Source organism: Papilio xuthus, unplaced genomic scaffold (genome assembly GCF_000836235.2).
Source record: "Papilio xuthus unplaced genomic scaffold, Pxut_1.1 DF828780.1, whole genome shotgun sequence".
NCBI lineage: Eukaryota > Metazoa > Arthropoda > Insecta > Lepidoptera > Papilionidae > Papilio > Papilio xuthus.
The window spans coordinates 3,208,235-3,232,376 of NW_013529869.1; the positions used below are offsets into that span (position 1 = coordinate 3,208,235).

Below are 24,142 nucleotides of genomic sequence, written 5' to 3' on the forward strand. Positions count from 1 at the left end.
TATTATTTATTACAAATGTTAAATTAACTTCTTAGTAAACTAATAATAATGATTACACTACCATTAGTACCTAATACATCGATATCAAGACTAAATTCTTACGAATATCTAGGTTTAAGAATTTTCAAATAAAATATAAAGGGAGAGGGTTAAATTAAAATCCAATGATTATTATGCAATTTTTTATTTCATACCTTTAACCTTCCTCTGACTTCATTAAATAAAAATTTAGCATACATTTCCATAACGAATCAGAAATACTCGCATTACCATGGCAATAAAAAATATTAACTTATAAAAAAATGAATATTTACAAATCATAAATTCAAATACAGAATATACATTTAAAAATGACTAACGCAGAAACGGAATACAGTTAAAGGATAAAAAAAACCTATTCAGTTGAAAATATCGAATTAAATACAATTAGGAAAGCTAAATAAAAATTCAGCTGAATACTTCATGCATGCTTCATTTTTTTAAATACATAATTTAAATGCAATTTTAATATCTTTTGATACTTTTCTACGCGGAGAGTATGGAATATATCGGAGGGGTAGTTTTAAAAATTTAAATACGCACATAACCTCGAAATCTAACCGAAAAAAATATTTTATTCCATTATTCATAATTAAGAAAATTAATTCATCGTCATAATTTAAAACATACATTTTTATACTGATAATATTAGAGAAATAAAATAATCACGTAATTTTCAATGCTCGTCTCTACATAAATTTAAAATATTTTTAACCAATATTTCCATTTACTTTATCATAACCAGCTTGATATCGTACTAAGAGCTTATTTACGTATTTAAATCTTCGGCTATTTATCTATTGCAGTATAGGAATGTATAATGTAGTTATGCTTTAATATAGTTCTATTGAATGTGTATGGACTACACTTTACTTATGGCAATTTCATGATTGTTAGATTAGATAAAACTTATGTGTAACACTAGCAGATCACAAAAACTCTTAAACTAAATGCGTCCAGTTGGCAAAGACAAATGGCGTTTGGATCACTCGGTCCCTGCAGTTTGCAGGATGGGGTCTTTATCTTTAGTTTGTAGTCTACTGATGCTTCTTACGCCTGTTCTTTGTTTTGTCCGCGTTCCTGAGAACTTCGGCATAGGAGAGCTCGAGTTTTCTCAGCTTGTGTATTTCCTGCGAGGCGGTGCTCTGCTTGATGTCCCAGGAATCGGTCTCCGAGTTCCATCCCTGGTAGATCTTTCCGGTGCGGCCGCTGACACTCGAAGCGGGAGAATGCATGTTGCGGTTGTAGAACTGCATCGTGTTTCCATTCCATTCCATTTCGTTAACTCTCACCAACGGGCTGGCCTCGATCGGCCTGTAGTCTCGCCTCTTCTTGTTTGACTGCTTCTGGTAGGTGATCTTGGGCGGCGAGGGGAAGACTGGCGAGTCCGCGCCCTGCCGGTCTTGGCTGTGTTTGCGGTTGCGGTGACGTGACTTCTTCCGGGTGGCCGCGATGTACTCCAGCGGTTGACGAACGAGCGGAGTTAATACGCGCTCTTTATCGTTTTCTTTCTCTTTTTCCTCTTCTTTCTCAGTAGAAGTAGTCGGAGTACTCTTTACTTCTTTTTCATTAGTCTTAGCAGCCTTCTTTTTAACTTTTTCATCGGTCACCTCTACAGGGGTCGGCTTAGATTCTTTTTTCTTTTCAGGTTTCTTTTCCTTAACAGGTTCCGGAATCGGTGCCTCCATTTCTTTCAAGGTAGGCGTTTCCGGGGCGGTTATATCGGATACTGGGAGAGATTGCTCAGACATGACTGACGACATTACACTTTGAGTATCATCTGTGAAGTTGCCAGGCGGATCCTCCGTGGCGGGGGTTACTGGAGGCACTTTACCAGCTGTAGTATCATCGAGAAGTGGCAGTCTCTCTCCTTCGTCTTTGTTTTCAGCGGCCTTTTTGAGAATGGTGAAAATTTCTTTGAACAATTCGCGATATTCCGGTCGATTGCGGAAGCGACTGTCCATCGGGCTGACATCGTCATAAATGCTAAATCTGTAATGTTCGCCGTCTGCAATCGTGCAAAGGAAGGAGCCCGGCCTTTCTCGCTCGGTTTGTGTAGCTTTGTTGCTTGTTTCATCGGAGAATCCGGAGCTTGATGTTTCCGCCTCGGAGAAGTCTGGCGTTTGTATGATCTTTTTGCGAGAGGTTGACTCAGTTTTCTTGGTTTGGTTATCTTTATGGGCTTCTTCACTTCCGCCGTGGCCGCTTTCTTCATCGGTATCTTTGACATTGAACTGACTGAAGTCGCCGGAGGTTTGTAGTTCATCTTGTAGAGAGAGGGGACCGGATAGGTTTTGTGCGGGCAGCGAGCTGTCTTTGTTTTTCCTATTGTTCTTCACCTGTGACAACTGAACTTCCAAAAGAGCTTCGTATTTCTGGACCAGCTCCCTGTAAGGATTCTCTTGGCCGTCATCCTTATTGGCCCAAATACCTTGGAGCAATTTTTCCTTGGCATTCTGTAAAGCATTAAAATTTTTATTACTCTAAACTCCAAACATACACCTACGATGATTTAACAAAAACTACAGGAAGTTGACATAAATCCCATATTAAAAAGAAATTATGAACCGATTCTTTGGTTACTTTTTTAATGATTACGATTACAGTGTCGTGAAGATAAGATTATTTTGAAGGTAAGATAACCTTTATTAAATAGAAACATTATTATTTATGTTGAAGTCAATGTCCTAAAAGATTTCTAGTAAATTATTAGATACAAGTTCAGAGTTAGTCTTAAATCAATATTCAATTATTTAATTAGTCAAAAATACAGCCATTACTCCACAACAGACAAACACACAGTCGACATAGATACTATTAAACAAATTAGGACAAGCATAACTGACAGTTAGCCATATCTCCGATAAAGCTGCGATTAGGTGATTATTAATTTAGAAACATTACAACATAAAAGTTCACACATGATGTAATGACCGTCACCCGATGATAAGTTAGGTTGATGTCCACTCGATTAGAATACGTGGTGAGTAATGGACGTACCTTCGACTACATACGATATATCCAAAGAAAACTACTGCAAATGCGCTTCATAATGCATATGCAAAGCGTGATCAACAACATCAAGGGCAGTTGGAAAAGCTTTGCTGCCTAAAACGATCGAAACATTCGTATGAGATTTATTTATTGATGATTTCAACTAAATCCGTGTTTAATTTGGAACCAGGATATGATTAAACAATCAGTGGAATTTCAAATCGCAATAAGACTGAATAAGAATCTATTGAATGTTTCATTTCTATTTTAATGCTTATATATATGTTAGTAATTGTTAATTTGGTTTGCACATATCATTGCGGAATTGTGAGTTAATATTGTTACTATACACATACTACTTTATATCTACACAAAAAGTATGTTAATTAAAACAAGAAACTATATCACAGAAAGATAAGAAAGCTGTAAAGGGAAGGTGTTTTAGGTTAGTTTTGAAGCGTGCATGCATATGTAATACATACGTCGAATTTGACGAGTTTGCTAGTGACGTGATCCTCTCGGGGACTGTCTTGTCCTGACGGTGTGAGGATGAGGGAGCTGATCGCACTCCTGTCATCATCATCACCATCTAATATGGACGACATATCATCACCCCTTTCAACGCCTCGTAGACATCTGATGCAAAGCTGCCCTTGTCTGTAATATAACAGAATGCAGTTAGAATTTAGAAGTAAGTTAATACAATTTTATGAATGTTGTAAAGAAATATATTTAGAACAAATCTTACCTCACTTCTTCAAGGATAGAAAACTCTTCGTGCATCGACTTTGGCTCATCGTCTCTTTGATGCCAGTTCCTCAGCTGATCTTGCAGTCTGTTGTTCTCCTGCACCATGGAGGCTAGCTGTTCTTCCAGTTCCGTGACTCGCCGTTGTTCTTGTGCGAACGCCACTTTATTTTCTCTCAATTCATCACTCAACCTGAGTAAATCCTCATCTTCCTTCGTGAGCTCCGGTAGAGGGGCCACGGTTTTCAATGGCGTGCTATTTGAGCTGGGCTTCTTTGAATCTGGTGTGGATTGTTCCAATGGTTTTGGAACATTCTCTTTAGGTTTCTCGATGTTCTCTGGCTTACGTTCGGCTCTTCGTCTGACGATCTCTAGTTGAGCGTTCAGGTCGTCCACAGTCTTTTGAAGTTCTTCACATCTCCCTTCCAATGTCTCGATGTTTGAGCATAAACTACAAAAGAATAATAAATTGTTTATTTATAAATTTCAATGTAATTTTCCGCGAAAACAGTAAGAAAAGGTTTTTAAAGTAATTTTTGGTATACAATTACAAAGGTTTGTCGGCAATGCTGTGTCGTAATAACGAGATATTTAACAATTCATCATGAGCGTTGGCTTTAAGATTTTGAAAGGCGTAATAAAGGCCACCATTCATAATGAACGTGTATAATTAGCCGTAAACATCAACCTTGGAGGTCGTAACAAGAATGTAATATTTGTTGGGATGTAAGCTTATACGTAACACTATGTAGCCCCTACAAAGATGTTGTTTACAAACGGCTTACCATATAATTATATTACCTTGTAACGTGGTCCACTAGAATCTGTATGAATGTAGGCTAATCGCAAACTAGCTGTTAATCCATTGATAAGCGGATTACTTTAACCAAACTGTAAAAGGCTTGAAAAAAGTATTCCGCTTAAAATATCTAAGATTCGAGTAAACTCGTTTGTATATAAAACCTTATCAATAAAGATTATTATACTGTTAAACAGAATCTGTGGTTTACCCTCAAAATTTAAGAAATGTAGATAAAAAATGCAGTCGAAGTAAATTGCTTGGTCACCACCAACCACGAAAATTTATGATTAAAAAAATAAAACAAAATATTGTTCACTAAATTCTCGCGTCCTTGGCAGTCATAGATTCAATTTCGAATAATGGTGGGAAATCATTACAATTAGATTCCCATATTCATTTATATTATTACTATTTATGAAGTAATAAGTAGCATCCTTATTTATTCCAAAGGAGTTGATGTCTAACGATAGTCATTACCTCCTTTTGCACTAATCGAATTTGAGTCGCGGTATGCTATTTTATAGGAAATGTTACCAACTTTGTAAATAATTGCTAGTGGAAACGGAGTCTTACCGGAGCATTCGGAAATGTTTAATGGTCCCTAAAGGAGACTCTTAGTGTATATTTAGTAAGTAAAGATGTTTGTATATGATTAAGTGACCACAAAATGGTTCTGATCTCATATATTAGTAATAACGTTGAATAAAGGACTTACTTTTTGATGTGCTTCTTGTCGGCGGCATGGTCGACGGCGAGCCGGTGGTTGGCGCGCTCCAGATCCTGGATGCTCACCTCCAGCTGCTCGTATATCCTCAGTCTTGAATCGTTCACTTCCCGCAACGCGACAGTTTGTTTTGTTAAGTACTGGAATTAAAAATAATACGAGTTTAGTTCAGTCGCTCTAATTTTTATTTATCATGGGCTAAGTGTTTGTTGAACGACAAATAGTACTTTTAGCACTCCAAGATATTAAACAGTTTGAGTAAACCATCAAAGAAACATTACGAAGTAAGGGAACATAAAATGAACTTTTTCTGTGTTACTATACGAGAAGTAACGGTTAACATTTGGAGTGTTTGTTGTTCATAGGATTTGGGATTAACCTAGATAGGCGAAGAAACGCGCAGTAAATTTTATTTAAGAAAAGTGTGTCAATATATGGAGAAATTTATGACAGCAAATATTACCTCAATTTCCTGCGCTTGATCTTCAATGACATTTTGGTGTTGCCTCAGCGCCGTCTCCAACTCTTTGTTCCTCTCCAGGAGAGTCTTCCCGAGTTCAGCTGCCAGCTGCAAATCTGTAACAAAATAATGAACAATTATTACAATTGATCAAAAATGAAACATAAAATTTTCAACAAAGTATATTGAAAAAAAAACAGTCATTCTTAATTAAAAAAAAAGATATGTTTTTGTGCTGGGATTATGGCAGTGGACACTCACGGTAAAATATTTTTATAATAAAAAAATATCTTTTAAAACAAAAACAAATAATAAGACGTATAATTTTTTTTTTCGTTTTTTTTTCTTAAAATGGATTGTTGAAATCACGGACTTAAAATTCAAGGTTAATTATTTGATATAAAGACATTTAATTCTTGTATACAATTGAGTTCTGAATTTCACGGTGTCGGTTGCGTCAGGTCTTCGAGTCAAGGAATAGATAATTTGTCTACAATAATGTCGTAATACAGTTGTATGGACACGTTCCATTTTGTCCCAATGCATTATAAACTTATTGTCCCAATTGCATACATTGTTCTAAAATTAAACCTGTACTTTGAGAAATTTGTACTGAGTTTGTGCCCAATTAACAGATATATACGGGAGTAAAATTTAACTTCAAATTTTTATGATTTTTTTTAATAGATATATTATTATTTCATATTCGAGCGAGGAGCGTCGATGGCTCTGACTTGCAATCTGTAGGTCCTGGGTTCGAATCCCGCCATGTACCAATGTGTTTTTTCGATTTCCGATTTACATATGTACATTTATCCGACGTATTTACGGTGAAGGAAAACATCGTGATGCAACCTGCACATATCTGAGAAGAAATTCAAAGATATGTGTGAAGTCAACCAACCCGCACTTGGCCAGCGTGGTTGACTATGGCCTAATCACCCTTATCTTAGGGTAGGCTGCGGGCTCCTCGGTGGGGACGTATAGTGAGCTGATGATGATGATGATTATTTCATATTTACACAAATGGTTAACAACAGAGTATAATTACAATGAAAAATCTTTAATTTTTTAACTTATAGTTAATTTAATAAGAATGTATTAAGAAATTTGGAAAAATATTTCAACGGATGAGTTAAGTTTAGTTATGCGGTTTGAACTCGGCCAGTCATTATATAATTCTTGCTTGATGCGTTTTTAACACGGAACGTTAAATTTTACATTCATTCTAGTTATTATAATATTTCTGCAACAGACGCCTAACTTTGTCCGCCTTATCTGTTCATCGTCTTTTTCCAAAAGAAGTGGCATATACCTTGTTACATAACAAAGAATGTCCTTGTTATCGGTTTTGTTTTTTATCTTGGTGGTACCTAAATTCGCGGGATTCTCCGTGCAGAACACTATTTTAGGTTTATACGATCTTGCGTCAAGATATTTAAAAACATTGATTTTATCGATGATATCAAAGTAGTTGTTTCTTTTTAAGGCCCTTAGTGGCCAGTATCAAGTAGTATCAGAGTAAGTAAAGTAAGCTGTAAATAAATAATTAACTGTTGTACCAAAGTATTTGAAATCTTAAGCTGACAACATCTTACTAACTACTATTTGTTACTAATGAAAACTTGAAATTAATAGATGAATACGACTTTTTGTTGTATGTTGTTGATTTTTATTTTTATATTCAATACGATAAGTAATTGTATTAGTTCTTAGGTTAGTTTTTCAAAGGAAGTTTCCACGCATTGACCGAATGGTTAGAGAAACCGGTTCGCGATGTGTGAAGTTAATTGAGAGACGTGAACAAAAAGGTAACGACTGACAAAACACTTAAAGCAACTAAGAAGACATCAACACATAAGTTTTTTATAACTACTTATTTGATGCAAGTAAAAATATGATTACTTACAAAAAGTTTTATAGGATAAGCAAGATTTGTTATTTCATAGCTCAATGGCTTAGTGGCTAATTTATAATGCAGTCCTCTCATGTTTTAAAACAAATTCTGAGTTTTCTTACTTTCGTTGTTTAGAAAATTTTATATATAAAAATAATAAAACATATTATATAAAAATTGAGCACCACCGGCTGCGGAATCCCGTGACTCAAGCAACCAGCGGTCAGGGCTGCAGAGACAGGAGCCCTCTCACGATGCGCGCGATTTTTTTATATCAAAAAGTGGCAAACGAGCAAGCGGCCACCTGAAATCGCTGAAATAGCGAAGCGACCGTCTCAGACATACGCAATTGCATATGTGTACCTTTAATCAACAGGGTATGCAGAGAAAGAAAATATTTTCCCTTCCTATGCATTCCCATCTTGAAATTTTCTACTAGAATAACTTTTTTGTATAGGGTTTTTAATCCAACTGTTTAGCGAAAGCTTCTTAAGATGTTGGTCGAAGCTCTTCGCTATCAGTCCATTCAACGATTTATAAATTTATTATTACTTACACAGAATAAAATTTATTTCTTTATTACATTTAACATACTGGAAGTAAAGTAATTTGTATTAGTGGATAATATTACACTGTAACCATACATAAACTTTCATTTACAACTTTTTATTGCATGTTAACTTTGTAATTATAAATGTAAATACGTAATTAAAACATCGATCACATCGTGTGTAATTAGAAAAATCATCAATCTTAAGATACTGTCCTCATATTCGAATAATCGGTTACGATCGAAACAATGCTAGTGCAAAGGCCCCAACGGATTTCTAATGATTAGTTATTATTAAGAAAAGAGGTCTGTATGACACAAAACTTTCTCGCTTGAGTCCATTCGGAGCATTGTGATGAGTTACCGGTAAGATATGATTTGTGTTTAATATCTTTTTTATATCGACCTACTTAGTATCATAATTGAAGTCACGATAGATAGGTTTATGATTAAAAAAAAATATTAGAAAAAAAGCCTCTTAAATTCAAGGACAAGACAAGACAATTGTTGTGTGTTATTAAACTTTTATACATTATTATAAAGTTAAAGTTACCTTTACGTTATAAAATTTGAATTTTCCATACTTTCTAAAGGGTTATTTAGTAAATTTCGTAATATTTTTTTTTATATATCATAAGGTGGCAAACGAGCGAGCGGTCACCTGAAATCGCTGAAATAGCGAAGTGACCGTTGCCCATAGACATACGCAATTGCATATGCGTTGCCTACCTTTAATCCACGGAGGAGGATGCACAGAAAGAAAATATTTTCCCTTTCCATGCATCCTCTCATCCGGAAAGTCCACTTCCCATCCTTTCCTTCTAAAAAAAAGGGTAGGAAGGGAAAGAGGACTAAATTAGGCCTCCGGGACGCACACTCATCAGACGAAACGCGGAATTGCTTCCACTTGACGCGTGTCTTCTGTGTGGCTTTGTTTTATTTGGCCGTTTTTATGGCCAGATGATGTTGTATTTGTACAAATAAGTAAGTAGACATCATCGCGTTCCGGTGTGCAGTTTGCTATTTGTGAAATGAGTGATATAATGAGACAAAACGCGTTGTGCTTGAAGGCGATGAACGCAAGCGCGTTGATGCGCAAGAACACAAGCGTTAGGTTAATGTTCTACTTCTTCATTCGTAAAGACACGTACATTTTAAAATCTTACTAACATAATAAATGCGAATGTTTGAATGTATGCTAATATTTAAGCTTTTTTTATATTCCGAGTCGACGGAGTCGCGGGCGACAGCTAGATTTATTGTATGCGTTGGTTTTATAATTTTGAGGTAGAAATAACTTTATGAATATAATCATTCTTGGATTGTTGTAATTTAAATTTTGCAATATTTATAAGCTTCAAACATTCTTAATTCAAATTTTATTTAACTGAGAATTTCAACTGTTGTAACACGTATGAAAACTTATTGTTATCTATCATTTTTCAAAGATAATAAAACCATTGTTATACATGTGGTATAACAGTGGAAACTCACGGTAATACAAAACTCTATTAGGCGATGTCCGGCAGATGCTTCTCGCGAAGGCTTTGCCGGCTACAACGGATGTCGTTCTACAAACATGAGCTAGTTAGAATAATTGTTTTTAGCAAAAATACGTATATTTTTTTGGTCCATGGTTTCCGGTAATATGAAGGCCTCTTAACACATCGTTATTTGTAATATGATAAATATTTGGTCTTCGATGCAATAGTTACTAAAACGACTATTCTATTTTACACAGATATTTAAAAAAAATTGAATTTTTAACTTTGAAAAACTAAAAACAAACAAATAAAATACTAATAATATAACTGTTTAAATACCATTTAAATAGTCGGTAATTTTTACTCGGGTCTTTGACCTATCTGAAAATAATCTATAGGAAAATAAGTTTTGAAAACGTTTCGTTACAGTTATACAGTTTTTTACACTTAAAAAAGTAATTAATTAGAACATTGATAATGTTAAGATATAAAATGAATAATAATTCAAATAAGTACGTAATTAATCTAAATACTTTATCATTCGTATTATAATCATGAAAAACTGTGTAACTATTATGCAATTTAATAAAAGGTAAAACACAAACTGCAATATGTGTTTATTTAATAGTACTCGTAACTAAATTGTTGGTTTTAAAAAAATCTTAAACTATTTGAGAAGAAAACTGCTCATTAAATTTAAGCATTTAATTAGTTTTTTGTATTACTTTAAAATAATGTTCGTAAAAATGTAGAATATTTTTAAATTCAATCTTAGTCTTAGTCAAGAATCTACTTTAACCGCATACTTTGTTTTCCTCGGACGAAACACTGATACAAAGATGATTCTTTGAAAAAAAAATCAAAAAAAGGATTAAATGATTTTAACACTCACCACAACACTTGCAATGCATTACAACTGCACAAGTTTAAAGAAAACATATACCCACACCCTTATAACATTTGACAGAACCGGTCGTAACAAATACCAAAATGAATATGCCACTAATTATAACTGTGAAAGATAAACATCAGAACAAAGAACTTGTTTAAACGTATTTAAAATTATATATTATTTTAATTTAAAAAAAAAAACAGAAACTCAAAGTAACTGAAGGTAATTAAGCAAATATAGTGGTTGTTGTTTCGCATTCGTAAGAATGTGAACGCATACCAGCCTAATAGTTTGTAAACGCTACTTAATTTTAATATTTTAATTATATGAATAAAGATAAATTATATAAAGACATATAAAGAAATATTAATGTAATATGTAATATTTTAAACGAGTATTCGTAACTTTTGTAATATTAACGAAGCGGTTTAACCTTTTCCCATATTATTAGTGTAGAAAGCTATTCGATTAGAAACTTTTAACTTTACTTCTTCTTCTTCGTATTCTTCATTACTGAAGGTCGTGCTTGTCCTGGTACGCTTCAACGGCCGTGTCGACCATCTGCCTCCACGCCGTCCTGTCTTCGGCTTGTCTCAGGGCAGTCGTGATATTAAGTCCCAATATAGCCTGCACTTGATCGGACCAGCGAGTAGGTGATCGACCCCGTGACCTTTTACCCTCTATCTTTCCGACCACAACCAATTTGTCTAGGTTGTCGGGGTTTATCCGGGCAATATGTCCAAAGTATCCTAGGACTCGTCGGTAGCATGTAGTGGCTAACTTCACTTAATAATTAACTAAAATATATTATTAAAAGGAGCTCCTTTAGGCAAGGTTCTTAAGATACTGGCAGCGTTCCCCCTTTGAATAGCTATACTAATACTTTGTCCGAGGTAGCCAGCTCTTCGGTCCCCTGTCCGTGGGGTCCGCTTTAAAGCTTTTTAAGGATATATTAAAAAAGTTAGTAAACATAATTCTATATTTAAAAATTTCGTATCTATTTATGTGGTAATTGTTACGGGTCTGGTGAGCGAATAACGATGCAATACCTAGAAGTATAAAAATAAAATATATCGCGGGAGTTAATATGACAGCAGAAAGGTGTGGTAAAAGAAGCAAATTAATATGGATTATAGTATGTAAGACATGCAAGTCACGGCTGGCTAGACAAGACCTTCGTCTTCCTAATCAAGTAGTCGATCTCTAAGCAATTCAGATCACGTAATAAAAACATTACAAAGTAACATGTTATTGTTGCTTTTCAATGTTTTTCTTCTTAGTCAGTAATTGCTAAATGCATTTGCAATTTTAAGTAAAAGAAAAATTGACGAAGATCAAAGCGACTACTTTCCATATTTCGAATAAGAAAGAGTTCTGATTGTATTTTATGTTGGAAGGAAGCTGAAGTTAGTTTGTTTTAGTTCACATTCCACACAGATAATAATTTGTAACTAATCTTACTTCTTACTAATATGTTGAATGCGAATGGATGGGTGAATGGATGGATATTCGTTTCAAGGTATCTTCAAAACGGCTGAACGGATTACATGTAGAACATAGTCTGGAAGAACACATAAGCTACTTATTATATTATTTTTAATTCCGAGAGCAGGGAGTCGCGGGCGACAGCTAGCTTATGGTATAACAACAAAAATATTCCTTCAGTCATGTCTCATATTCTTTAAATATTTACAATATGCCTAGACACATAGTAAATGTCCACAGGCAATCAACTCTTTGCCTTTCGTCTCTGTGTAACTAAGTGATTACGAAATGCCTTATTAAGGCTAATTGGATGTTCAAGAAATTGTTGAGCTAGAACAAACAGATGCAAAGTCTAACAGCTGTTGCGTCAAGTGTCTCGTCAATTATCATTGGTTTTATTGTTTCACGACGATGAAGCAATAAAACATAAGTACTTAACACTTGCACTGCGAGAGATTTTCTTTTTTTTCTTCAATGTATTGTTCTTAAGCTGCTTACAATAACCAGATATGTAAATTGACTTGTATCTCGTTGACAGTTAATAGACCTTTATTGTTATACTACTGTTCTGTATTCATGCTTTCAATTCTTTCAAAGTTTGTTTACAATATTAAAGTATTTTGAGAAAATATTTTGACTAACACAAAGAAAAACATAACACGTTTTATGCGAACTCAAAGAAACTCTTTTCATCATCTTGAGATCTCATAAGAGTCGCATGATTCAATTTCGATAAAGTATTGTATTTCTGCAGCTTTTTGTTTTACAGTGGACGTTTTTAAAATTTATTTGTATATAGATTATCGATTATTCGTCATCAATCGTATGACATTTAAAAGATACGAATTATTACATTTATCCTATTGAAGTTTTGCTAAGCCTAAGGCAAAAAGTTTTATTTTTTTAGAAAAAATAAGTTTAATTGTCTGTTTGTTAATAACAAAAATAAGAATGCTGACAAAATGTCAACATAATTATATTACTTTTATATACACTAGAAAAATAGCCAAGATACAATTAATGGTTTTTCTAACAAAATAATGCCTAACTTTACATGAACTATTACTAAAATTCAAAGTAGATCTAATCCATAAAATCAAGCTCAGATAAGATAATTATGATTAATATTTGCTGGTGTGGAACGAATAATGCATTCTTTTTTGCACATTTCATATTGATCTACTTTTTTGTACAGATAACTTAAAATACAGGCACTTTATTACATCGTAAAAGACAATAAATTATCAACGTGTAATGGTAGACATGAAAGTGTCCAGTCAGAGCGTTCAACTTATATTTCCATGGCAACTACCACGTTGTAGTTTTTTTGCCGAGTGGTAAATGCGACGTTGTTCCTCTCACAATCTTGCGTAAGCAACTAACCTTCAGTTCCTTGCAGGCACTCCAGTTCGACGGTGTAATCCCAGAGGTCCAAAGAGTTAAGTCCGTTTAGCTCCCACGAATTAAAAGTATCCTGTTCCTCGCTCATCTTAGTTCCATGGAACACGCGATAGTCATTTAGTTTTTATGTATCTGTTTGATTGTGGCCATGTTGCACGCTGGTAGCCGGCGCGGCTGCCGGCGGCGCGCCTCGGACTGACTCACTCACGACCATCGCTACCACTACCACGATCACTCGACCGAAGTAATTACGATCCAATCTTATTTCAATCTCATTCGATTATTCACCTATACTTAAAAAAAATTAAACTAATGCTAACGTACTTTATATTAAAAAGCAAAAAGGTTATTGTTTGCTGAGGTCTGTAGAAAGCGTATCAAAAATCAATGTTATCGAGATAGAGACAAAGACACAAAAGATTTTAAGACGACGAAGTCTTCATTAGAATTTGCTGAAGTTTTAATATACATATCTACTTTTTATTTCTGAAAATCAAAACGAGAATATTTGACCACTATTTTTAAACTGACAAAAATCCATAGTCCGGTGACATATTACTAGAAGGTCGTGGACCCAGTAAAACAAGCAAAAAGTTTTTACACGCAATTACGGAATGGAATTGGTAAATAAGTTTTTATGTTCATCATTATACGGCCTAAATTTAATTGCACTTAATGGATGGATGTATCGTAATTATATTGCCGTGTCAGCTGCTATGCGGCACCATTTTTTATGCTTGACTGGTTCATGGCGGGTCTACGGGTAGGTTTGGGTTCCTTTTACTCGATTAACTAGAGGGTTACTGACTGTCTGAGGATGGTAAAATCTTTAATTTTATTACCAAATTTGTTTTAACATTTACTAACTACTAGATGTTGCCCGCGACGCCGTTTACGCAGAATTAAAAAAAATACATAATTAGTAACCTATGTGTTTTTCCAGACTATGTTCCTACCTATAACTTCAAACAAACATCCATCCACCCATCCATGTAAACATTCGCATTTATAATATTAGTAAGATTTATTTGAGAGTCAATAACAAAAAGTATAATAATTGTTTACTTTATTGTATCAAGTTCTGCTTTGTATTTATTTAACTTCGTAAGTCATAAATAATGAAGGGAAGGGCAAATTATCGATCGAACACAAACCGTGTTATCATTATTAAACAGCGGTCAATGACATTTTACAACTAAAACAATGAATTCAACCCATTTTAAATGTTAATTGTCTCACACAATATTTGTTATGTAGAACAGGATACTTTTATCTTTTCTGTCTGATTTATTTCTTTATATAGATTTAGATGAGCTAAGGAATCATGCGAACATTTGGGCAATTGCATTGCATGTTGCACTTTTTTTATTTTAACATAAAATAGTTTTGTAAAAGTTCTTCACCATCATAGATAAATAAACACTAAAATAATTATTCAATATTTGTTACTCATTGATAAGGTCATAATCGTGATTTCGTTTAACCTTTCAAATTATAAAGATCAATATAAATTCAAATGAAATTATGTAAAAGTATAGAAAGTGAATTTGCTAACGAAGATAACATTTGCATTATTTATCTTATCGTAAAAGATATTAAACAAGATATCTATTTCGCATACAATTTTACATTCAAATTGAAAATCTTATCCTGAAATTGTTTGGGAAGAAAATCTTTAGCATTTTATTACTGGCGATAAGAAACAACAAAAATCTTGGATAGATTATTACATTCGTATATATTTCAAGTATTGCTTTACTATACTTAATATTCTCTTAGGATTTCCTTTACGATACCTTTAGCATGCTAAATCTACGCTAAGAGTATTTAGTAACCATTACACTACAAACTACTGAATGTCCCTGAGTTTGACAGTAAGATACCTTATAAGTTTGATTAATTATGGTTTGCTTGATAACTAATCAGCTAAACATCTAAGTTTTATACCAGTTTAGTCGACTGTTGCGTCCACATCGATTAGTTTTACGACATACTCGTACTAGCAGGGTGTAGTGAGGTTAAGGTCGGGTGTACGCTGCATGTAATCATAAATTGGTAATAAAAACTAACGATTGTAGTTGCTTAGCCATGATTTGTTGGAATTAGTGATTCTATTGAATGGAGAATCGTTCACCGTCTAACATTTGGATAAATTATTTCATGAATAAATCGTGGGAAATAATTAATTTACTACAGTTATCATTGTTTGATAAGATTTGTAGCGCCTGATATAATGTTAGTTGAATCACATCTGTTTTTGTAAAAGTGGTGCCATCTGTTAGAATTACTCGTAAACTTTTTATTTTATTGTTTTTAAATATTAATATTACAAAATTTCTTCGTTTTTTTCACACAGAAAAACGCCATTGAATTTTATTATTTTTTCTACTGAATGATTGCCGCGTAATTTGCTTGTTATGCACGCAAACAATCCAAGCACTGAAAACACGATAAAAAATCCTAGTTATTATATGGTGTACACATAATTCAATATCTAACTAGATTTCTTGAAGCGGTACGATTTAACGGTCTATTCTCGTAACATCAATACAATGCTTATATTCATCGAATTGCTACTGAATTTTAGTCTTTGAGTTTTGTTCTACTTTGATTAATTATTTCTAAGATTAGCTAATTACGGATGTACGTCAATAGTTTGAGTTTTTCGAGTATATTGGACATAAGAAGGAACAAGAGTTAGTAGTTTACTGTCTTATATACAGAAAACTTTTACTCTACTATTTACAAAGTTTAACTACACTTAATGTAAAATTAATTCAATTGTATTATAATAAAAGTAAAATTATGAGTTATATAATTTACGGTTTATCACGAATAATTGTGTCCAATATTTATTATTTGATAAGTCAGTGAGTCGGTTTTGTTTACCATTTAAATATAAACGGGCCAATAAAAATGCAAGAGAATGCTTTTGTAATTTTGTTATGTTTCGATTACGTTGTTCTCAAAATAAATACGTATTTTTATGTATGTGGAAACAGTTATTAAACCAAATGATATATTGTCGTAATCCGAAACTGGTCGCTGGTAATAATAAACCAGATAACTTTGTGAAACTAGCACAAAAGTTATTTCTACTTGATATTATACAGTTTTTTGTATTAAGAGATTTTATTATTTTATCAACAAAACCTAATCACATAAACTCAATTTCTAAGTACTGGATTCGGCTCAGTTTCAGTTTTTCATCGATAGATGGCATTACCATACAGTGATTCTGAAAAGGTTTCATGGAAGGTTATGTTTTTACCAATTTCAATAGTGTTACTAATATTATAAATGCGAATTTTTGTTGAATGATTTGCGATGTAGAACATAGTCTGAAAGAACATATAGAATACTTATAAAGTATTTTTAATCCCGCGTGGACGAAGTCGCGGGCGACAGCTAGTCATACGACTATGACAAAAAAATAACACTATGATTCTGCGAAATGTTTGTTACCACGTGTCGCAATGTAGGAAAGCTGCATTGAATATACACAGCTAGTAATTTTTAAAGTAGCGTCTCATCAGGGTCACGTGGCTAAATATTGCAGTAGTTATGTAAGCAGGTGTCGAAATGTTTACACCGGCGACGTATCAATCTTAAGTCGAATATAATCACTCTCGTATTTTGAAACAAGTGCAGTTTGTCGATATTGCAATAGCTGTGCTAATTTTATCTTAATTTACACACGACTCAATAATTGAATGCGTAAATATGTATAAAGATAACGTTTAAAAAAGCACCAAATGTATTGATCATCTTTTTAATTTTAGACGAAGGCAAAAGAAACAATCTTTGGAATTGGAATATGTATTTCATGTTTTATCCCCATTTAATAATTTCTCCTAATAAAATATTGATGATTCAGAATTAAATATTGACTCGTTTGGAATGCGACATATCCACTTACGACCCCTTTTCCGGCATTCTTTATGCATTGAGCGATCAAGCTACAAGTACTATGTTTGATAATGTAGTAGAAACTTTTTGGTGAACTCTTCATGTTTACGTGACGTCAGATTTCATTTAATGGTAACAGTAATCATGTTACCGTCTTTTAAAACCTCTTTGGTATGATATGAATAAGATTGTCTAGAAGTGTCTTATTTTAATTTCATTAATCTTTGTTTATTTGAACTTTGATAAGACGTTAAACTCTTGTATGGTTAAAAGATTCTCTTATCATTATCGTAACAATTTGTTACGAGTTATCACAAGTTACTTTTATGTTTTGATATAATATAAATAAAAACATTATATAATTAATTAATTATTATTTTTATGTAACGGTGCTAGTTTCAGTTTGTTGTAACGTAATATTTTTTTTAATTTTTATAGCTTTTATTACAAGAAGGTTTTTATTGTTTTTTTAGTTGGCACACTTAAATAGTGTCAGTTATAAAATCATGACGATAATATACGTGTTTGTCATTCGCAATGCGTTATTTATGCAAAATGTGCATTAACCTTTACGCTTTGGGTGACTAAGCCGAAATACTTGTTCAAGTTTTTTACGTGTTGTAAATATAAATTAAATAACTTCTTGTTTGTACAGTATGTCGTCAGAAATAGCATATCTCCATATATTGAACACGGAAACGGAAATAAATACGCGAGTTCATAGCCCTTATACTCGTAGCTATACTATCACAATGGTATATGATTGCTATTTTTGTAAATGAAAAAAACTATCACAAAAAATTTTTTTTCTTTGTCATGTCAGTTACCACCAATTAATTAATTAATTAATTCTATATTTAAACGTGTTTTTTTAATGTTATTGCGTTTTGTGTATTATATAGCTGATACCAGATTACATTTAACGAATAGGATTACAAGGTATGTAAGATCCGTTTTTGCAAAAGGCAACAGAATTGTCTACTTTCTAAAACAAATTGATCCGGCTTTCAATACATTCCAGCGTACAAGAACGTATTTCCAATTTGCATATGCTGACAGTTCTCTAGGCGACTATTTTAGTAAAGCGCTTAAAGCTTTTATTGTGCACTAAGTTATATCTATAATTGTAAACAATTTTTTTTTTATCTCTTCAATAAGATTTAAAATATTCTCGTTAAGAATATGTTCATTGTTATTAATTCAGACTAGGTACGATAGAAATTATTGCAAAAAAGTTTCTAAATGTTTACTTTTTCGCTTGTGGTTCCAATCCTAAATATCTAATAAATAATATAGTACATTTTACAAGTACTTCTAAATAAAATAAGCGTCAATAGCTTAATGGTTAAGGGTACGGATTCCCGATCACGAGGTCGGGGGTTCGAATCCCGCCATTCGACTATTATCGTAAACTATATCCTAGCATAAGCCTAGAGCTTAGTTGGAATAGTAAAAGAAATATTAATAAATTTAATAATATTTTACAAAAAAAAATCTTCATTATAAGCAAAGACGAATATGAAAAAATGAGCACAACCTGAGTACTACAATTGATTCGTTGAATCGTCTATTAAATTTTAATATTTTATTGTAAAGTGACCATGGCATAACTAATTATAACTTTTTGCGTTTTAATGTACTCAAGTAAAGTACAGATTGTTCAAGTACCGTGAGTTTCCACAAACCCAAGTACGGAAATATATTGCTATCTCAAGTTATACAAAGAGTTTGAGCGGAATGAAAAAAAAAATTTTTTTCAAGTGTTGCTACATTGAAAAATAACTGTTATATTATGACTTATAATATAATTAAATATTCTAATCTTTGTGTAGAGATTTTACTATCGATAATTGAGATATTCTAAAATACGGAACTAAAGCAACAGATATATTTATACAGTTTTTAATTGAGGAAAATAATATTCGTCATCGTTAAACGAACGTCCGGCAATTCTGTCCTCAATTAATTCAATCGACCGTGACGCGAAATCATTCGCCTGTATGTGGACACACTGATATTGTCTTTAACGCCACTAAATGTGAAAATTTTATTTAACATTCAACCTCTTTTATATCGCATTAAGTACGTAACCTCTGTTCCTTAATTTCTTAGGATGGTACGGTAGTAATACAATATAAAACCCAGTGAAATTTAATAATATACAACATATAATAGTAACTATTGTAACAAATTAATATGATAAATAGATTTGCAGTTTATTATTAGTTTAAATATGAATGAATAGATAATTAGTAGCTATGTTTTGCAACTTGATATTACTGTCTGGCTTTGATAGACAACTATTGAATAAGATAATATCGTAACAAACTAATTAAAACAAATGACTTACTACTTTTATAAATTGCTATTATGTTATTTATTATATTGAAGTTTACGGTAAGGTGTAATGGAAAAGTGCAAAACCGGATGACTGTCCGTCCGTGCGGTTCAAGGGCGCGTTCAATACCGGTTCTGTGGCCAAGTTTAACTTGTACGCTGTCAATGATGTTCTGTTAAGTTTTGTATATAATAACGCGTCTTTACTCATCCTTATACTTTTTTAATTTCGTTAAAAATAGACCTTAAAACTTTAAGATAAACCGCGATATTGAAGAATACTAGAAATATAATAGTGAACAATTACAGTCAGATACCCATATTCCCCTTATTTTCCCATTTTCCCCGTATTTCGTTTCTTTCCTATAGCTGACAAATTGTTTATCTATTGAACTTTTTTAACTATCATTATACATCAAAATCGCTAAGTAGGTTAAGTAATAGAAGAAAATTTTCATCTGACCAGCAAATTACGCAGGAACCGCAGGTCGCCGGCCCCGATGACGCACGTATCGTTTCACTGCGTAAGGTCCGCGGTAATTTTCACACGAAGGAAGAATAGTATTGCTATCAATTGAACGCACACAGCAAGACTCAACAGTGAATTTTTAAAGTAGGTGTGCTTCAAACAATAGCAGTACTATTCTGTTTTACTGCTCTGCCTCACTGTTCTGTCCTCGTATGAAGCGTGAGCTGAATCGAACGATCGGAACAGTGTGAACAATCGCGGCGCCAAGCAGTGGTGGCAAACGACGGGTGAAAACCGCGAAATTTGACACTTTCGGAATGTCCACACGCATTGTTGCATAACTATATTTGTATTGCAATATGTAATGTTGCTTTATTAACTTAAGATAGTTTACAAATACATGAACGTTGACTTTAAAATTGTTCTGTTGAGAAAGAGACATCCAATCGGTAAACCCATTATTTGCCCTGCACCTGCCCATGACAGTTACATCTTTGATTTTTGATATATAAATACCTAAACAAAATTGACATTAAACCTTTTTGACTTGACACACTCTTGACTTTAGATTAAAATAATAATTTTCAAGCGATATAAATATGTAATATATAAATATTTTATATTACTATTTATTTATATGTAATATATAAATAAATAGTAATATAAAATACGGATAAAGTTTTGCATTTTTAATCCTCCTAAAACATCAATCATACTTGTTATAAGGAAAAAAGATAAATTTTGATATCGTGTGTTAATTTATATCGCCCGATCAAAGTTCATAAACCCTACAATTCCTTTATTTATGCTACACAAATGTTTTTAATAAAATATAATAAAACTAGCTTTTAACAGTGAATTTCACACGGAATTAAAAAAAAATCAGATAAGAAATATTGCCTATATAACTCAGTGATACTCTACCTTTCTAATAACAAAAGAATTTGTGATATCGGTGCAGTTGTTTATAAAATTATTCATTACATACCAAAAACATAACTACACTTAATAATATTAGCATAGATGACGTTTGTGTGTTTTCTTGTCTTTAACTATTGGTGTGCCATTGATAAATATTTGCTTTCGTATGACTGAGAAATATTACAATGATTCTTTCCTCTTTTTAAGTTTCTTCATAATTTTCCAAATGTAACTAAGATTATTAAATCTGTATTGTGGATTTTTTAAACGGTCTGGATGAATGATGTCGTAATTTCGTCTAGCATATAAGCTAAGTTAGGTATCACAAACCCCTTTTACTAAATTAAATAGGGGGTGGCTCCCCTTCAATATTCAAAATACACACCCTAAAGTACTGCATGCAGACACCCTTTATATTAATTCACATATACGCTATTATACGTTTCATCTACATAATGCATGGCAACTGCATTGCAGATCGATTGACGTAGCGTTTACGAAAATACTAGGCTATCTAGACTTTGTCATCTCATTCTCGGGTATTTGCTGTACAAATGATAAGTATGTCAAACATATTACACTAGCTATCGCCCGCGACTCCGTCAGCGCGAGATTAATAAAAAAATAATTGGCTTTCAGACTGTGTTCTCCATCTATGCAAAATTTTAGCCAGATCCATGCAGCCGTTATGTAGATACCGTCTAAGAAATATCCAACGATAATATTGGTAAGAAGTAGAAGAATTGTTTTGACTTCTTACAAAAAAAAATATGCATCGTCCGTTCGTCATTCGACCTCGATGGAGAATCGAATTAAGCAACCTAGCATTACGCATGTAAGCATGTATGTTATTTGAAATAATTTAAGTATTCGACACATGAAATTGTAAGAAAAGTAAATTCGACAGTATATTAAGCTAATTGAGATGACATTACCTTTTAATACCATTTAACAATGTTACCACAATGCGGATAAAATAAAAACCTGACCACAAATGTTAATTTCGCTTCACTACCATTATGATTTAATCAATTTTATGTTTATTTTCTTCCGTGTTTGTTAGTATATTAATGAATAGAATAATACTATATCACATGTTGATGTTCAAATGTTATATTTAATCTGTGACGATAGATATACCAACATATCACACGGAATACTAATGAGCATTTAATCTGTAATTATCTTAGCTTCTTAACGTTCGATTTCCTTATTCAGATGACAGTAAATAGATGACATAAGTAATTTTTTTCCTATAAAGTTAATTTTACCAATGTGTGGACTCCATAAATTATATGATGTCATCTTATACGCATGTTCGTTTAGTGACAAAGAGAGTCAATATCAAATTATTACTTAATCTTTGCCCTCTGAGACAAGATTATCAAAAACAAGAAAAAAAAACAATTTTAACCTTTTCAATCGTGGTTTATTTTCTCATTTCATACTCCAAGACGTTTTAAAGTTTTTTTTTGTAATCTGCAAACATTGCAAAAATTTGCAATTACCTCTAAACGCCATCGATCCATCATAGGTCTAAAGATAAATTTTGCATCTGGTAACATTTTTCATTAATATTAATATAGAAAATATTCCTTTAAAGCTAACCTTAAAAAAAAACTAAAAATTATCAAAAAAATCGAGCTGTGTATGAGTAGATAATATTTACTTCTCAAACAATGTTTCTCAAGGATAACGTAGCATTCTAATGGTACAAGAAAATTTTCAAACCTGTCCAATATAAATAGTCTTTGAGCTTATAGTGACAAGTATATAAAAATACTAGCGGACCCGACAGACGTTGTCCTGTCTACACGTCTTTAATTTGAATAAATTAATATGAAGTTAATGTTTGATGAAAATTGTAAATCTAAACCATTCCCAGATTCCCTTGAACACACACAAAAATTTTTATCAAAATCGGTCCAGTCGTTTGAGAGAAGTTCAGTGACATACACACTCACAGAAGAATTATATATATAAAGACAAATCTTTCTAAATAATAGTGTACCGTTATATATAACTTTTAAAAGACACAGGTCAGTGAGAGGAAATAATTGAATAGGCGTAGTTGTAATAGTTGGCTGACTTTAGCATGGGGGAGGTTATCGATTTTAAAACCCTATAAAGTAGTCGTGCGCGGCGAGGGGATGTTGGGGTGAACGCACGCAGCGGCACGCTCCGCAAGGATCACAATAAGTTTTGCCCGCTGCCAAAACGGGATACCATCTGCCTTCGGTTGCCGGACTCGATTTTTCGCATTAACTTTGTATCATGACTCACTGCTCAAACACTATAAGTTTAAGAACTACGTATTTCAAATATTAAATATTTATCAATATTAGCAATCGTCGGTCCTAAGCTAGATAAAAATTAAAACTAAGGTCAATACCGCACTGGTATATTTTGGTGAAAAAAATAATTACGTAAAGGCTTCTGCAAATAATGAAGAAATGTTAATTTATAGAACTAAACAATAACAACTTTACATATGTAATAGTCTAATTGTAAGGTCTTGTACAGTAATATAATTTTGTAGGTACTTCAAATATGTGTGTTTGTTGTAAGTTATACAATGTTAGTTGTAAACGCGTAACAAATATCAACATTAAACGAATAATATTGGCCACATTCTTACATTTAATAAATATTAGATCGTTGTTAGCTTTTTTGGAGTGAAGGGCAGACCTGAATTATATCACTACACGGCGATGCTGCTCCAAAAATCAATAAATGTCGTTATGACGAAAACACTTATGAAAATTATTTAAATATACTATTTAATCGCAATTCACGTGTAAACATAGCTGATTAAGTTGTCCGAGGTACATAATATTATGACTATGTAAACAACCGTCTCATGTTAACTGCAGCAAAAATCAATAACCGTCTCCGCATGCTCCATTCGTTCTTTACTCTTTCTACTTACATATTTTCTTATTGTAATAACATTAACATTTAGCTAGCCTATTAAATACACTCAATTCTATATAAACAAAGGAACTAATACGAGTTGGACATTTCATGAATC

General features: G+C 32.8%; 1 protein-coding gene across 3 annotated transcripts in view; it reads right to left on the minus strand.

Moving 5' to 3' along the window:
- Nucleotides 1-186: 186 nt before the first annotated feature.
- The window catches only part of centrocortin (cerebellar degeneration-related protein 2-like), a 58,620-nt gene continuing 34,664 nt past the window's right edge, over nucleotides 187-24,142 (minus strand). For 2 of the 3 annotated variants that reach the window (XM_013326807.1, XM_013326806.1), the window contains exons 2-6: nucleotides 5,770-5,882; nucleotides 5,298-5,446; nucleotides 3,782-4,231; nucleotides 3,516-3,690; nucleotides 187-2,495 (exon numbers count right to left, since the gene is read on the minus strand). In XM_013326807.1, coding sequence (XP_013182261.1) covers nucleotides 1,077-2,495; nucleotides 3,516-3,690; nucleotides 3,782-4,231; nucleotides 5,298-5,446; nucleotides 5,770-5,882 — 2,306 coding nt within the window. In that variant the 3' untranslated portion in view covers nucleotides 187-1,076. Of the gene's footprint in view, nucleotides 2,496-3,515; nucleotides 3,691-3,781; nucleotides 4,232-5,297; nucleotides 5,447-5,769; nucleotides 5,883-13,457; nucleotides 13,670-24,142 lie in introns of those variants that run through there. The other variant, XM_013326805.1, reaches the window with a different exon arrangement.